At 40.5% G+C, this 17,585-nt stretch overlaps 1 protein-coding gene and 1 long non-coding RNA gene across 2 annotated transcripts in view; one reads left to right on the top strand and one right to left on the bottom strand.

The window, feature by feature from the left end:
• The window catches only part of LOC142495315 (uncharacterized), a 40,727-nt gene extending 24,952 nt beyond the window's left edge, over positions 1 to 15,775 (top strand). The window contains exons 4-6 of the long non-coding RNA XR_012801715.1: positions 12,231 to 12,382; positions 15,159 to 15,319; positions 15,471 to 15,775. This is a non-coding gene — a long non-coding RNA (uncharacterized LOC142495315). The remainder of the gene's footprint in view (positions 1 to 12,230; positions 12,383 to 15,158; positions 15,320 to 15,470) is intronic.
• Positions 4,552 to 8,477, bottom strand: LOC142494317 (uncharacterized). Its single transcript, XM_075598875.1, has 3 exons — positions 8,356 to 8,477; positions 7,450 to 8,259; positions 4,552 to 5,143 (listed from the first exon to the last, which is right to left on the bottom strand). Exons 1-3 carry the CDS (start codon positions 8,475 to 8,477, stop codon positions 5,140 to 5,142), a joined length of 936 nt encoding a protein of 311 aa, XP_075454990.1. The 3' UTR covers positions 4,552 to 5,139.
• Positions 15,776 to 17,585: the final 1,810 nt, after the last annotated feature.

Raw genomic sequence — 17,585 nt, 5'->3', positions numbered from 1 at the left:
TCGGACCCCCGGTTCAGAGACTATGTCATGTTTAATTACGTTAGTTTTACCTGGCTGTGTAGAGAAGATTTCTTTGTTCCTTCTCACTAAACTCTGGACCTCTCGTTTCTGATGCACGGACAGTGTTTCAGCTATGCTAACCTCTGGGTCAGTTTCTTGATTCTCTGACGGACCTGGGGGTACTAGGGTTAACAAGACCTCTCTATCTTTCCAGGGCTTGAGTAGGTTTATATGGTAAATTTGCTCAGGTTTCCTCCTACCTGGCTGACTTACCCTATAATTTACTTCTCCCACTCTTTCCAAGACCTCATATGGCCCATGCCATTTAGCAAGGAATTTACTCTCCACGGTGGGAACCAGAACTAGTACCCTATCACCTGGAAAAAAAATTCTGACCCTAGCACCCTTATTATACGTATTCCTTTGTGCTTCTTGAGCTTTCTCCATGTGTTCCCTCACTATGGGTAGGACTGCAGCAATGCGGTCCTGCATTTGGGCAACATGCTCTATTACACTTCTGTAAGGGGTAACCTCGTGTTCCCAAGTTTCTTTGGCTATATCCAGTAAGCCCCTTGGATGTCGGCCATACAATAGTTCAAACGGGGAGAAGCCTGTGGATGACTGGGGAACTTCCCTAATGGCAAATAACAGGTATGGTAACAAACAGTCCCAGTTTTTCCCATCCTTATCGACCGCCCGGCGTAACATGCTCTTTAAGGTTTTATTGAACCTTTCCACTAAACCATCTGTTTGTGGATGATAGACTGAGGTTCTGAGATGCTTGATTTTTAGGAGTTTACATAGCTCTTTTGTTACTTGGGACATAAATGGTGTTCCCTGGTCAGATAAGATCTCTTTAGGAATTCCGACCCGGGAAAACAGAAGTACTAACTCTTTTGCTATGTTTTTAGCAGAGGTGCTACGTAGGGGAACTGCCTCCGGATATCGGGTAGCATAATCTAATATTACCAATATATGCTGATGTCCCCTAGCAGACTTTATTAGGGGTCCTACTAGATCCATAGCAATCCGGTCAAATGGTACCTCTATTATGGGAAGGGGTACCAATGGGCTGCGGTATGCTTTGAACGGGGCGGTGATCTGACATTCTGGGCATGAGGAACAATAGTTTGTAATTTCTGCCAGAACCCCAGGCCAATAAAAGCTTCGGAGAACCTTTTCTTTTGTCTTTTCCACCCCTAGGTGTCCCCCCAATGGATGACTATGTGCGAGGTGTAATACTACGTTACGGAATGTCCGTGGTACCAACAATTGTTTAGTTGTAACTGATTTTCTTTTATCAACCCGATATACTAGGTCGTTCTCTACCTCGAAGTAGGGGTAAGCAAGTGACCTATCTGGTTGGCCATGAGTACTATTCTGGTCCCGTATATTTCCCCTTGCTACCGCTAATGTGGGGTCCTCCCACTGGGCCTTCTTAAAACTCCCATGACTGACCTCTAGGTCAGCGAGGGTCTTATCCTGTACTGGGGTGGTAAGTGCCTGATCAACATCTTGATTTGGGGTATTCCCTACCAAAGTAGTGATGGGGAAGGGAATTTCACAGCACTCCTCCTTTTCCCCCTTCTTATTTGGGCCCTCGTCAACCTCCATTTCTGAAAAAGGGAAAGGATTTGTTTCTTCTAACACTTCGTTATGGTCTGCTATTGAACTCTGGGCGCTATTCTGAGCTGGGGACCACATTTTTAGAAAATGGGGAAAGTCGGTCCCTATTAACACATCATGTGCCAGTTTGGGTACAACACCCACCTTGAAATCTAAAGAACCAAATTCTGTTTCAAAAAAAACATCAACAGTGGAATATTCATGATTATCCCCATGTATACAACAAATTGCCACTCTTTGTGAACTGTTTACCTGTTTCTTCTTAATGGGCAATAGGTATTCGGACACTAGTGTGACCATACTCCCAGAGTCAAGAAGTGCCCGAACCCTCTTACCATTAACCTTTACAAATGCCCACAGATGGTTATTCAAGGGGTCCTCTGGGCTAGGGCCCATACATTGGGACAACAGCGAATAAGGTTCCACGCTGTTGCATTGCATGGGCTCATCATTTAGTGGGCAGATTTTTGCTGTGTGGCCCCTCTCATGACAATTTACACATTTAGGTACATAGTCTGTGTCCCACTTAGAGCCTTTTCCCGGCTCCCCATGTTGGCTATTGCCCTTAGTGTGCGAACCACTGTTGCTGGAGCGGCGTGAAGGTGGTCGCCGCTCTTCAGCGCCCCTTAACCCCGGTACCCTTTTACCGTCTCTGGAAGAGTCCTGGAACCTCGGATAGTGGGGTTGCTCCACGACTGTGGGTTGCGGGTGCTCTTCTGCTGCACTGTACCTTTCTACAAGGGCCACAAGCTCATCCGCATTGTGGGGGTCACTCCGACTGACCCAACGGCGTAAGGCAGAGGGAAGTTTCCTCAAGAACTGGTCCATGACCAACCGTTCCACGATGTGGCTTGCTGAGTTGATCTCGGGTTGTAGCCACTTCCGGGCGAGGTGGATGAGGTCATACATCTGGCTTCGGGTGGCTTTATCCATCGTGAAGGACCATGCGTGAAACCTTTGGGCACGAACAGCCGTGGTTACGCCGAGGCGGGCGAGGATCTCGAACTTCAATTTTGCATAGACGTTAGCTTCGGCTGGCTCTAGATCAAAGTAAGCCTTCTGGGGTTCGCCGCTTAGGAAGGGTGCGATTAGACCAGCCCACTCAGCTTCTGGCCATCCCTCTCTCTGTGCCGTGCGTTCAAACGTGAGAAGATAGGCTTCCACATCATCCGAGGGTCCCATCTTCTGAAGGTAGTGGCTTGCCCTGGTCATTTTCGGAACTGGGGCTGCCTCTGCCAGTGGAAGGTTACTGATAGTCCCCCTCAGGATCTCGAGTTCCTGCTGTAAGCCCTGAGCGAACCGCTTTTGCTCCTCTCTCAGCAGGCGGTTTGTCTCTTGCTGGTTTGCATTAGTCTCTTGCTGGGCTATTAACAGCTGTCGCTGGGTTTCACTCGCCTGTTGCTGGGCTTCATTCGCGTCTTTCTGGACAGCGACATTGCGTACCAGCGCACTCACCACGTCTTCCATCTTGTTTGGAGAGAGAGAAAAAAAACCTTCTTCTTTTTTTTTTTTTTTTTTTTTTTTTTTTTTTTTTAAAGTTCTTTAACCCCCAGACCTTTCAGTGTTCTGCCCGCATTCTCCACCATATGTGACAAACGGCTTACTCCGGGGCTCCGCCGTCTGTCCGGGACTGTTAGAACACGGTCTTTTAGGGTAGGTTAAATGATGAGACGTCACGTACTGTTCCTTTAAACAGGCTATGCCTGGTTTATTCAGTCCCAGGCACTGGGACTGCCACAGTTTAAACAGAAAACAAAGCCAAACAAAAAGCTGCTCGTCTGAGCGATAACTTAAACTTAGATGTCCCTGACTCAGAGTTGGAAGTGGCTTGTCCACTTCCACCAACAAAATAAGTACCTTTGCAGTCTTTAGACAAACTAACAGAATGAATGAAGCGATTTGGGAAAGAGGCTTTCTCACCCCTCTGCAGTTCAGCAGCCTTCCAGGCTCTTGGGCGGGGCCCAGAGGAAACAGGAAACAGGTCTTATATACCTGAACTCTAATCAGCATGACAGGTGACAGAAAACAGGCAGCAGACAAACTGTGGAATGGAGTGCCTGTACCACGAGGCTGCCCTGTTCAGCTTAGACAGGACAGAAACTGTTCAGTATCCTGGGAGCCCTGTATATGGAGTTTATTACCAACCCCTGGTTTCTGTCACAATACACTTATTACACATAAAATAGTACATAAAAACATATATTAGGTTCAGGCAAGATTCTCCAACTCGGGTGGGGGTACCTGCTTACCGAAAACAGGATGTAATCAGGCAATGGATAATTCAAAGAGTATCCCCTCTTATGGATAGCTGCTGCTGCTGCTGCTGCTGCTGTTGTTAACACCTGGGCTCAGACGAGGAGTCTATTATTGGCAGGGACAGGTTTTTCCAGCTAGCTGCGTCTGCCTCAGTCCTCTCCCAGCACTGCAGAAGCTCCAGGACCACACACAGAGATACTTCCTGGTCTGCCCGCACCACGTGCACCAAACACAGCAATGCTGAAATGTTGGATATTCCTACGCCAGCATGTGCTTTCCCACAGCTCCCAGCTTCGGAAGGGTACAGCACTCACACCCGAGTAGTGGGGACCTCACAGAACCACCCTACGCGTTTCGAAAGTCTTGCTTTCTTCCTCAGGGGTTAAAAGTAATGAAAAGTAGTCCCTGTAAGTCCCGAAATATATAGTCCCGGTTTAAAGAGACAGTGCATCCTTGTGATCTTGATCATGCGCAGATGAAAGGACTGGGACACTCAGCGTGTGGACACTCATGGACATGACATACAACAGAGAAAAAACATATATAAAGGAAATAAAAGAATATAACAATTAGTGCAATACATAAAATACAGATGTGTATCTGATACCTATATATCCTCATGGATAGGAAAAGAAATTTAATAGTATACATATGAATAAAACAAAATGCTTAACAAAAAATATGATTAACAAAAAATATATAAAAAAAAAAAAAAAAAAGATTATTAACCCTATTATTCGTATCTCAAATTGCTAAGACCCGGCCAAGCCAGGGATATGTAGAAGTATGCTGAGCAGAACTTGACCTTCTAGGGGATAGTATATACCACAAATATGATCCCTAAAGTGAACTAATACTGTGTATATATCTATACTTTGAAGTTTATAAGTGAGTGTATATTGAAAATAGGAATAATAAATAATTGAAAGTGAAAGTTATTAGTGATGGTGAAAATGTACCTTTCTGATGGAAATAAGAGTGATACGTATTGGAAGTGGAAATTAATAGTGTTAAAGGAAATATAACCATCTAAGAATGGTGTTGGGTGAAAATAAGTAATTAAAATATGTTGTATAGTATTATAATAAAATTATGATAAATATTATAATATAATAATAATAGAAAGGTGATGGTGATTACTACCTACTTATTGAACCATCCTCATCATGAATGCCCGGACCTTACCATAAAATGGAATGAACCACAGGTTACAGTACATTGCAGCGATTACATTGTCAGCCCAGGAGACTGGTTATCTCATCTGTCAAGAAGGAACGGCTTCAGGTCAAATTCTATATTGAGTCCAGACGGTGCTAAAGTTTGTAGTTCGTAAATCCAAAAGGATTCTCTCTTACCTAACATGCTTGTCTTATCCCCTCCACGCCAGTTAGGTATAACAGCCTCTATGGCTACACATATTAGACCTTTAGTATCTTTACCGTGCACATGAAGGAAATGGCTCGACACACTATGGGACTCTAGACCTTTTTTGATATTGTAGATATGTTCATAGAACCGTCGTTTGATAGGTCTGGTGGTCATACCCACATACTGCAGACCACAGGGACATTCAAGGAGGTAAATAATATTAGTGCTATTACATGTGATGTGCTGTTGGATAGTATACTTCTTCCGTGTTTTTGTTGAAGTAAAGCATAATTGTTTGGAGCTGAATTTACATGCTGTGCATGTATTACATGTGTAGTAACCCTTAATGGCATTTTTGTTTTTGATTTTATTTTGCTGACCATTGGATTTAAGTGGACAGCTTGGGGCCAACCTTTGGCCTATGTTGGCTGCCTTTGTGAATATGATTTTTGGTTTTGAAGGCAGTATTTGTGCCAAATCTGTATCTTTTCTCAAGATTGGCCAATATTTCCGAATGGTTTTCTTTATCCCAGGTGCCATCTGATTGAATTGAGTAATGAATGTTATTTGCATTTGTGTATTGGATGGTTTAGGTTTATACTCTAAAAGTGTTGATCTTTCCAAAACCTCAACCTCTGATATAATATTGTCAAGGTGATTAGGTGAATATTTCCTGTCAATGAATCTGTTCCTAAGATCCTGTGCCTGATTTTGGAATGCGTCTAAAGTGGAGCTATTTCGTTTTAGTCTGATGAATTGTCCTTTAGGAATGTTATCGATCCATGCAGGGTTGTGATGGCTATCGGCATGTAGATAATTGTTCGCTTGAACCTTCTTAAAGTGAGTTTTGGTATGTAAAGTGTTGTTAGAGATATATATAACTAAATCCAAAAATTCTATAGAAACATTACTTGAAACAAACGAAAATTTTAAATTATACGAATTGTTGTTCATGTATTCTTGGAATAGGTGTAATTGCTGTAGTGACCCTGACCAAATAAAAATAATATCATCGATGTAGCGCCGCCATAGTACCAGGTCTGCTCCGTAAGGGCAGCCGGACCAGATGGATTCGTTCTCCCAGCTGCCCATAAATAAATTAGCATAACTAGGAGCAAACCTGGTACCCATGGCGGTGCCACATACCTGTAAATAATATAAATTATTAAAATTAAAATAATTGTGTGAAAGTATAAATTGAATGCCAGAAATAAGAAATGTTTTAAGTGATGGTGTCATAGAAGGATCATTATCCAAAAAATGGCCGACAGCCTCACAACCCTGGACATGGTCGATAACAGTATATAGTGATGTGACGTCAGCTGTAACTAAATAATAATGTGGCTTCCATTGAATGTCCTTTAGGGTCTGCAGCATGTGGGTGGTATCCCTAAGGAATGAGGGAAGTTTAACAACGTACGGTTGCAAATGATGATCTATGAACTGTGATAGATGTGATGTGAGGGACCGGATGCCCGATACGATAGGACGGCCCGGCGGCTGCTGTAAATTTTTATGAATTTTAGGTATTATATAGAAAATGGGAATGATTGGAAATTGATTATATAAAAATTCAAATTCTTGTTTGGTAATTGCATTTTGGTCAAGGCCCATATTTAGAAAATCCAATAATTGTTGTTGGTAAGTGACAGTGGGATTAAGGGCGAGGGGTTGGTAAGTAGAGACATCTCCAAGGATACGCATTGTCTCCTGGAGATAATAGGATTTGTCCATAATCACCAACCCCCCTCCCTTGTCAGCCGGTTTCATAACAATTGAGCCATTTTCTCCAAGTGCCCGTAGCAAATGTTTCTCCTCCATACTAAGATTATGCCTTTTTATTTTGTAATTTCGACTTTGCTGTTCCAAGTCATCGGTGACCATTTGCGCAAATGCATTAACAAATGGTCCACCAGCAAACCTGGGAAAGAAAGTGGAGGGTTTTTTAAATTTGCTTGTGATTGTGGATGCAGAATTAATAGGGAGATTGGTATTACTGTCCAAATGGGACACTGCGTCTCTGACAAAGTATTTCTTGAGGCACAGCTTCCTCACAAATCGCTGCACATCGACGTACAGTTGAAAGCTATTGGGGCCTACAACTGGTGCAAACGACAGCCCTTTAGAGAGTACTTCTTTTTCTTTAAGGGATATGGGTTGTTGACTGATGTTAAATATATTGGTGTATGTAGAAGTTACCGTCTGAGTTGTTTCCCTATTCTTTCTGCCTCCTCTCTTTCCTCTAGTGTGTTCTTTCTTTTTCTGTCTCTTGACGTCCCTTCTTTCCCTAGCAGATCTTTTATTGCTTCTCTGGCGTTCTGTTGCTCTCGTGTCTTCCTCCAGTCTAAAAAAGAAAATGTAGGTTTATCTTCCCTAGTCTGGGTGGAACTATTTTGTTCTTGCTCGAACTCGACTAGTGGTTGGTACCTGTTACTCTGATGGTACTGTTCAAAGATACAGTCAATCTCTTTATCCAATTGGACAACTGGAGTGTCAGGTTTGTTAGATTGATTAGCCTTAATCCGTCTGTCTCCTCTTTTGGGTTTGGGTGACATGAACTGGACAGGTTTAGGGGTATACTCTTTATTACTAGGAATCACTTTTCTATAGTGATTCGGGATCTTATGAGAATAATCTTTCGGAGTATTTGCTTTTGGATGTCTATATTTAGCATTATCCTTAGATGTTTTCTTCCAGTTTCTATAGCACCCCGTCTTATAGTCTATTCTATCCCTTTGGAATTTGACCTGTTTGCGGCTTATGGTTTCCTTCTGGAAAGTATCCATTCTAGTCTTGATTTTATTCTCCAGGGCTGGCAATTCGCTGTGGTTTTTAAACACTTCAAACTGCCCCTTAAGCTCATTGATCTCTTCATCCAATGATTGCAACAGTATTTTACGTTTGGATATGAGTAATCGAATGAGCTCAAAGGAGCAGTTATCAAGGATTCTATTCCACTCTAAAAGAAACTCATCACTCTGGAAATCAGTAGTAGATGGTTTAAAAATTCTTAGGCCTCAAGGTATTCTCTTCTGCTCAACATACTTCTCTAAAGTGATAACGTCCCACATTTGTTTGATTTCACTCATAAGTAATTTTTCTAACCTTTCGACAAGGTCATACATATTGTCTGGGACTTCCTCTATTTCTATTGGTGAATCATCTTCTGAAAAGATTTTATCAATATCAATATTCCTGTTGGCCCTTAAGGCAAACAACTGTGACATAATGGTATATGGGGATTAAGCTGCTAACCTGATAGGGAAGGGTACAGTAGAAAAAACAAATAGGTAGCGCTATATCCCCAGCTGACAATGACCAAACAGCCAGTGGTGTTGAGACACGTCTGAATATCATAAACACCTATTTTTCATGTAAGCAAATACATATATGTTCATAGTACTACATAGATGTATTCATTCTTTGTTATGATAAATATATTTGTCCAAATACCATTCACTTAGGAAACAGATGAATATGGTTCGTACACCTTTCTCTTCTCTGCTGTGTGGACAGTTGCATGTGGCACCGTGTAACAGGGGACTTATCCCTGTTCAGTAATGTGCCTTTAATCTAGCAGTGTGGTGGTTAATTTCTGGTAGTTAATTACTAAACACCACCTGCCTGATTGAGATGGCTTACAAAAGCCTGTCTGTTCAAACAGGAAGGGAGAACTCTTTAGCTGACACCTGAGCTGAACTTGGAGACACACTTGTTTTGAGCTCTGCCAAAGTTAGCAGAGCTGCTTTCAAGACACAAGGCCCAAATAAGACTTCTAAACCTGGATGCTGATTTTCTGTGCACGCTCAGTGCGGTTCCAGGAGAGCAGAGAAGCTTACTCTACAGCTGATAAACAGATAAGACTTTCATTATTAAGAGACTGCTTATACTGTATCTGCTTATTTTCATGCAATGTTTGGGGCTGGGGAGAAATGCTTGACTAGGGAGATGTGAATTGGTTGCATAGTGTTTTCACTAGAATTACTCCCAAGTGAATGGAAGCTTTGTTCCCCCCCCCCCCCCTGTGTTTGGATAATTTTCCTGATGAAAAGGAACAGGCACAATAAAGCCTATTATAATTTCACGTTATAAAGCCTCCTAATTGCGTACCTCTGTGAACGTCCGTCCACACACCGGTATGTCATTCATCAACAGGTTGTATTATACTTCTTACCAATAAAAAGTGTTTTGTGTACGTGAAGAAATAATGTGTACTAAATCTATAATTTATGTACATGCTCTTTTTGGTTATGCATATACAATAAACCTACTATGTCCATAGTCAATAGCTAGTGCAGTATGGTTACATACAATGTTTCTTTTGCAGTGTGACATGTGAGTCACAATGATGTGTACACTATTGTGTATTTCAGATCATATTTGACGTATTCTAGATGTTGTTTCATATCACACACAAAATGGTCGATTTTGTGTGTTGCTTACCTTAATGAACATGTCGTGACAATGATTTATATTCATTCATGTTTTGTTTTTCAATGTATATCACTCCAATGACTGCTCATGGTATGTATTTCAATTCACATCTGTCATAAGATGTGCAAACCTCGATACAGGTATAGTTACAGGATGTATAAACAGAACGTAATGAAAAAGATGTGACAATTGAAACATGTCGTTTCTGTATTGTGTACGTGCGTTTAGCTACACTTGGTGGTTATTGTGCAGTGTCTTTTAAAATCATTAGGGACATTACATAACATGTAATTGAGCAAACGTAACAACATCCATTCATGGAGTATAGGGGTGGGGGGAGAGAAGGGGATAAACCCTGCTCAGCTATTGATTATGGGAGGAGAACATCCATGGATGCACATGAGCGATCTTAACACTCAATGCATGTTTGTATGAAAAGACACCAATGTTTTAAACATCATTAACATTGCAATGTATGTGATTAGTTGTTGTATCACTACATCTTCATGTTGATTACTACATTGTCCCATGTGTATGTATAAGTCAAAGATGTGTGTTGATTTGACGTACATGTAACATGTGTCAAAATGTTAACACCATTCCAAAGTATAGTTTTTTGGATTCTCAACTTTTCCTAATTCATTCAACACAATGACAATGTTGTTAATATAATTTTTATTTCATTCACGTTAGTTATTCATAATGATCATGATCCTTTATAACTAATGTCAACATATGAACATAAATGAAGTGGACATTTGCATACGCACACATTTCAGCAACAGTGTGTGTGTGTGTGTGTGTGTGTGTGTTGTAGTTTTTGTGTGATGCATGTATTTCTACGTGAAATAATATAAACAAGCATAATAATGTTGCTTTTATCATCGGCCTCACTTAGCTATGTATGTGTTGAACGTTTAATAATAACAATAAACTATAGTTAGTCGTGTGAATTAAATTGACACACAAATGTTTATGGTTTCATGATCTTTAACTAAAATTCATTAGCTCATGCATGTTAGGTTAGCACTACAACTTAGGTGAAAATATAAAATGCACACGACTAAACAGTTTCTATCACCTCCCTATTGTTATTGTGTACGTTCAGATACAATGTCTACGAGTTGTTATGTAGCATTTACATTCTTTGACAAGTCACACCTGAGATTATAATATATAGTAGATTAATGTGTTTGCTGAGTGATAATGTTGGTTGCATATATCACATGGCAATACATATAATGTTAGTAGAAAAGAACAAAAAAACAATATAAGTTCTAACTTCAGTGCTTAGCAACATCATTATGTTAAATAAGTGCATAGTAAATATTTGCATAAGAGGATAACATTATGTAGTGATTGTTAATCTGCGCACCAATCATTGAAAGCATTGTTACATATTTATTATAATAGTTGTTCGCTCGTCGTCACAATCATCTAATATAACGATTGGCTCATCTGAAATCATACATTGGTCCCATGTATTCATCCGCGACATCTGTGAAATACAGCAAACACATGATATTCAAGGATGGCACATTTATATATGTCTCAGCATGACAACGCTTAACACATCTCTATATGATTGTGGATATTCACGCATAAGTAACGTATATGTTTAAACTGCAAGGATAAAACTACAGATACAGAACTGTGTCATTTTTCAAATGGCGTTGCTGGCATTACTACTGATATGATTTTTCCGGTGCCTGTATACATAATAATGTGCGCACACAACGTCTGTTGCGCGTGCCCGTCACGAATGTGTGGACTAAGTCTTAGCGCATGCGCAAAACGATGTTTACGCTGTGCGTTCAATACATGTCCCTCCATGGTGCTGCTAGCAGTATGCATATCATGGCTGGAAGTTATGATATGGAAGCGAAACAAATTCACTTCTACACACGTACATATCTAAACTTTGTAAACGGACGTGTGCCCACGGAAAAAACGGACGATCAGCCAATGAGGGAACAAAAGACGCGTGACGTCATGTTAAGGAACCATGAAATGCGCGCAAACACCCCTCTCACTGAATTAACATTGGCCTCCCGCGCTGTGCACGCACCGCCCCACCGACGCGCGCGCATGACACACTGCACTGACCGTAACAATAAGCTACGGGCACAGCCAATACGGTTTCACGCGCACGTCGGTTGGGGATGGGGCTTGCATCGGTAAACCTTTTTAAGGACGCCTTGGGACATGACCACAGTCCCACGTCATATGTGGGCGACACTTTGTTTTTCTATGTTGAATGCTAAACAATGAGGTGTGTGTGTGTTACAGTTAGTGTAACATGTTGAAATGATACTTTAAAAGCGATAATAATCTAGGATTTAGGACTCCGTCACCAATGTGTACTAATGATTCGTCATGTAGTATATTGTTATAGGAAATAATGTCTTTGTGCATGCTACATGTAAGCCTGTCTGCAATGTTAAGCTGTATCCACTCATTTGGCTAACAAATGGTGTATATTATTAATGTAGACATATATAATTTGAGTAAAGGCATAACGAAATTTGTATTTACCATTCTTGTAGAAGTCAAAACTGATTTGGCTGCAACTGCTCGCTGCAGGAAGGTACAACAGTATCATCCATGGTTGAGGCAACCTTTGAATCCTGAATCACACACATCTCCATGAGGGCGTCATATGGATCTGCAGTGGCTTCTTCAAACAAGACGTCCGGAGGTACGTACAGTTGTTGGTTGTTTTCCCATCCACATTGGTATTGCCCATATAAGTTTGGATACATATCATAGTAGTTATGTCCATCTTGCATCTGGTCTGGCTGAATAAAGGGTGCAGGTAGATCAGCAGACGCGACAGTCGGTGCGGCTTCAGTGTCACTGGTATTAGGCAAAAATATGCTATTTAACAGAAGATATGTTCCATGTTCCATGGTATGTTTAAATGATGGCGCAACATGCCAGCATCCATATCGTTGATCTAGCTGATCATGGACATGCTCAAAACATTCATTTGCGGATAAAGTGAATCGTACAGAAGTTTAAAAATTTCGTTGTATGTCAGGTCGTTGGTAGTATGGATATTTCTTTTGGATGAAGTCATACATTTTGGCCACTTTTCTGTGGCATTGATTCGATTGCTTCATAAATCATAAATTTGTATGATTTACGTGGATGGCTGTGCAATGTGGAAGCTTCTGCCATTTCTTCTCTCTTCAAGTGTACGTTGTGTGAAGTTGAACGCATACGGATGTCTGCTGAATGTGTGAATAGTTACATGTTATCTTCGCGGTTTCTTCCAAGGTTATAATACAACGTAGCAGTTATAGCCTAGGTTTTCTCCCACAAGAAATTTGTTACAATAATTGGCTGAAATTCTTTGGGTAAGATACTCTTTTCACAGGAATCGAAACTTTACTTTCGGCTTAGACAATCAACATGTGCAAAACAAGTAGACTCTTTGAATTACAATAACAATGTGTGTGAAATCATCTACAGTGCTATGCTGAACAGATTTCTGGTTACACTTAGCTAGATGTAACCATACACACACATCTGTATGTTTGTCTCTTTTTCTGTTTTTCTCTCTGTCTGTTTATCTCTCTTTCTCTCTCTTTCTCTCTTTGTTTCTCTCTCTCCTTGACTCTCTCTGTTAGTCTCTCTTGATATATACATAGATATAGATATATATATAATTATATTTATATATTTATCTATATATAATTAACTATATATTGTGTGTAGATATATATATGTATATAGATATGTAGATATATATATATAGAGATAGATATATAGATATATATCTAGATATATCTATATATATATATAGATCTATATCTAGATATATATCTATATATCTATCTCTATATATATATATCTACATATCTATATACATACATATATATATATATATATATCTGTACATTGAAGGCCTTGTGTGCTAACAGGCCTTGTTGTAATTCTATTAACACTTCATTACAGTTTATAACATTACTGGGTGAGTATGTTTGAGGGCCTATTTTAGTCAGCTGTGTATAAGTAGTAGTTAACAGCAAACAAGGCCTCTTTTGAGCCATGAAGGCCTGTACTGTTAATTCTGATTATATATATATATATATATATATATATATATATATATATATATATATATTATATATAAAGTGCTAAACTAAAGCCATTCATGTGTGTAAGTAGGCCTTGTTGTAATCATATTCAAAGTTAAATACAGGTGAGTGAATTATGGGCTGAATCATACTGATCCCATAATTTTAGCAAGTGTCCTAACATTTATATCTCATTAACACAAGGCCTGTTTGCTGACAACAGTGGCAGATAAATATATATATATATATATATATATATATATATATATATATATATATATATATATATCAGTTAATATATATATATACACACACACACACACACACACACACACTCACACACTGTGTGTGTGTGTGTGTGTGTGTGTATACATATATCCATAGAGATACAGAGAGACTACAGATATATTCATACACACTAACAGATCTGTTATTGTAACCAAAAATCATACATGATCACATGCCAACATTATGAACTATGAAAGAAGATTAAGGTAAGTAATGTGTTCCAGAGTTAAGACACCAGAAAGCACAACATCAAAATGTATGTTGTTATATCGATAGTTACTTAAAGTTGTATGTCAATAATATTAGCATGCAATGACAATCTACATTACCAAACTAACCCACATACATCTCATCTTGCACAAGAGCTAAGTGAATGTCAGCTTCTATAAACATGGCAAGTGTGTAATGTTGTACCATTAATCAACTGATGATTAATACATATTCATATATTATTAAATATGCCTTAATTCAGTCAGTGAACATTTCTAAACATTCATGTGTACAAGGACATACTTGAATGTTAGCAAGCATCTGTACATGATCATACATACACTATGAATGAAATAGTCTGCAGTAAACACCACCAGGACACCAACACATTTAGTGAATGTGATTATTTATTTTTGTTTATCCTTTTGAGAGCGAGTCACAGGCCTGCTTGTTGGCTGTTGTGTTTGCCTTTTCCCTTTGCCAAGTACTTTGGCCTTAACTGTACGACTTGTACTGGCCTGTGCCAGTTCTGTGGCACTGGGTGTGGGCTGTTGCACTTCCGGGGCACTGGGTGTGGGCTATGGCACTTCAGGGGCACTGGGTGTGGGCTGTGGTACTTCAGTGGCACTGGGTGTGGGCTGTGGCACTTCAATGGCACTGGGTGTGGGCTGTGGCACTTCAGTGGCACTGGGTGTGGGCTGTAGCACTTCAGTGGCACTGGGTGTGGGCTGTTGCACTTCAGGGGCACTGGGTGTGGGCTGTGGCAGTTGTGAACCAGTTGCTAAACATTGCACGACTGAGGTTGGAGCAGTTTCTTGTTTTGGTGTTTTAATCTTTTTCCAAAAGCTGGTTAGTAGTAATTGTTGCCCTAACTTTTTCGTGTCTCATTTGTAGGTGTCCGTTCCTGATTTTGAACAGATGTAAGCGGTTGGATGTTGACAGGGACCTGCACAGAACTTGCACCTACTGTACTGGTATCATCCACAACTGGGGAATGAAGAACTGATGACTCTGGAGAAAAAGTAGCAGCATGTAAAGATCCATCCTCAGATGGGGTAAAGTGGAATTGTTGTTCTCTTGCAGTAATGCTTGGCTTAGATTCACAACTATTGCTTGTAATGTCCTGTTTACATTTTGTATTTCTTTAGGAACTTGGATGATGACTCTTTCAATTTGTGACATTTGTGATATTGTCTTTTCCTGCAGTGATATCATCCTTTCAAGCACTGACATCATTTCTGAATGGCGACGATTTTCTTCACCCAAGATTCTTTCTTCAGAAGCTGCAATAGCTGAGTAGGTGTCACGAGCAGGAGGACTTGAATGCTGGGTTAATCCACGAGTGGGAACATCTTCATGGTCACTTGAGTGAATTTGTCCTTGAGTGGCAACATCTGCTTCTACAAATAAAGACAGACATTATGAACTGCGATGGAACTTTCACTTGTTTATCAATATAATGAGAGTTGTTCTCACAGTGTAACACATAACATGTTTCCATAATTTTTCATTTGTGCCAAATTAAAAGTTTATGCTTAAAGTAACAATTATGTTTCGACTCAGTGTGAAAGAAGAATGAATGAAAGGTTGTTGTAACCTCACAACTCCTAGCTGATAGTTTACAACACACACAATACATGTTGTCATGAAAAACTACATCTTCTGTGACAATAACTGATGTGAAGTTAATTACATGTGAAAGGCATTTATTTAGCATGGCAAATTAACATCTAGAAATGTACACATTAGATGTCCTGCACCTCATACACTCACCTTCCATGCTTGATGATGAGCTGGATGAGCCAGGTGATGAGACATGTTCAGTGTCAGGTGACACATGAGCTTCAGGAGCAACTATATAGATGAATAACATAAGAATTTTATTGACATGTGTACATAATTAACATAAAGTTTGTGTAGTGGGAGTATTTATGGCTAAATATCAGCATCACATAAGGAAATGACAATATGTTTCTGCCAAGCTGTACATTATCCATCTTAACATCAATGTACATGTGAACCTAATTGGCACATTTTTTGTAAAAACCATACAACATACAATTTTCATGCAGGAATGCGTTGTAAAATTAAGTGTTCTGTTGTACACTGCATATGTTGTGTAGTAATCTAACAATAATAATGTACATCACTACCATGACAGCAAAGTTGACTCAACTTATAATTCAGTACCTAATTGTGGAAATGTGAATGAATGTTTTTAGTGATCTGTCTGAACATTTAAGAGAAGCAGGTGTAGCGCTCAATGTGGCTGACACTCATCAACACATGCAGTGTGTCGCTCACAGATGCTACTGGTGTGATAATGTGGCGTTTCTAAAAGGTTAAAAGAAGATATGAGTGAACGAATGACTAACATACGTTTTCATACTGTCGCGGCCGAGTTTATTCGAGCATTTGCCCGGTCTCGGCCGCGACAGTAACCTGGCGCGCGCCGGGATGTCCCGGGCGCGCGCCGAAGCCTCGGAGGAGAGGCCCGCCGATCAGGGCTTCCCCCTCTCCTCTCCGGGTCCGCCGGGTCCCCCGGAATCCCCTGCCGCCGTCCCCCACATCGCGGGACACCAGGGCTCCCTCGGGGAGCCCTGGACGCGCGTGCAGGGGGCGCAGGCACCCGATGACGCGTGGCCGCGCATCGGTGACGCGCGGCACGCCGAGGGGATGCCACTAGCAAGCCGGGAAATCTCCCGGCTTGTGGAACTGGCCGCACTCTAATAAAGTGTGCCGCCAGTGTATATAGTGGCCTGGTGGGTGAAAGTCTTCATAGAATTACCATTTCAAATGAATGTGATGAACTTCTGTTCACCTTGTCAGCTTCTATCAACTGTAGTCCCTCACCCAAGACGTGACAGCACCCTGACCTTTTATTTGTTTCTACCACCTGTAAGGCATCCCACAAGACTTGACCGTAACATGACCCTGTGATCTGGCTCGGTGCCCAACCCCACCCCCTGTGTTCTCCTCTATGCTGTGATTACATATTAATTGCAGCTGGTTTCACACACTGGTACATGAGCGAAAGACAATTCTGAAGTGAGCTACATATGAACACAATTAAATACCATATGGTACATGTTCCTATTTATGCTCACAGTATACTACATGAAGCAAAAAAATAGCTTTAATTAAACATAACGAAATATGTTTGTGCAAATTATGAATGTTCGCCTTTGAATGCACTATCTTCCATGCAAGACTTGATGAGGCAGTAATGGCCTGTTTATAGGTGTAACATAGATTATCACTAATTTATGTATATATATATGACAGCAGCTCCGCTTGTTATTTATTTATTTACGGCGGTTC

The sequence above is a fragment of the Ascaphus truei genome, chromosome 5 (assembly GCF_040206685.1).
Source record: "Ascaphus truei isolate aAscTru1 chromosome 5, aAscTru1.hap1, whole genome shotgun sequence".
NCBI lineage: Eukaryota > Metazoa > Chordata > Amphibia > Anura > Ascaphidae > Ascaphus > Ascaphus truei.
This window is presented reverse-complemented; position numbering and strand designations above follow the sequence as displayed.

Bases quoted from the DNA above. Each gene is read 5' to 3' on its own strand.
- LOC142494317 (XM_075598875.1), bottom strand. From the start codon at position 8,477: ATGTCACAGTTGTTTGCCTTAAGGGCCAACAGGAATATTGATATTGAT. The intron at 8,260-8,355 runs GTTAGAAAAATT...TTGAGGCCTAAG, and splicing joins ATGTATGACCTTGTCGAAAG to AATTTTTAAACCATCTACTA.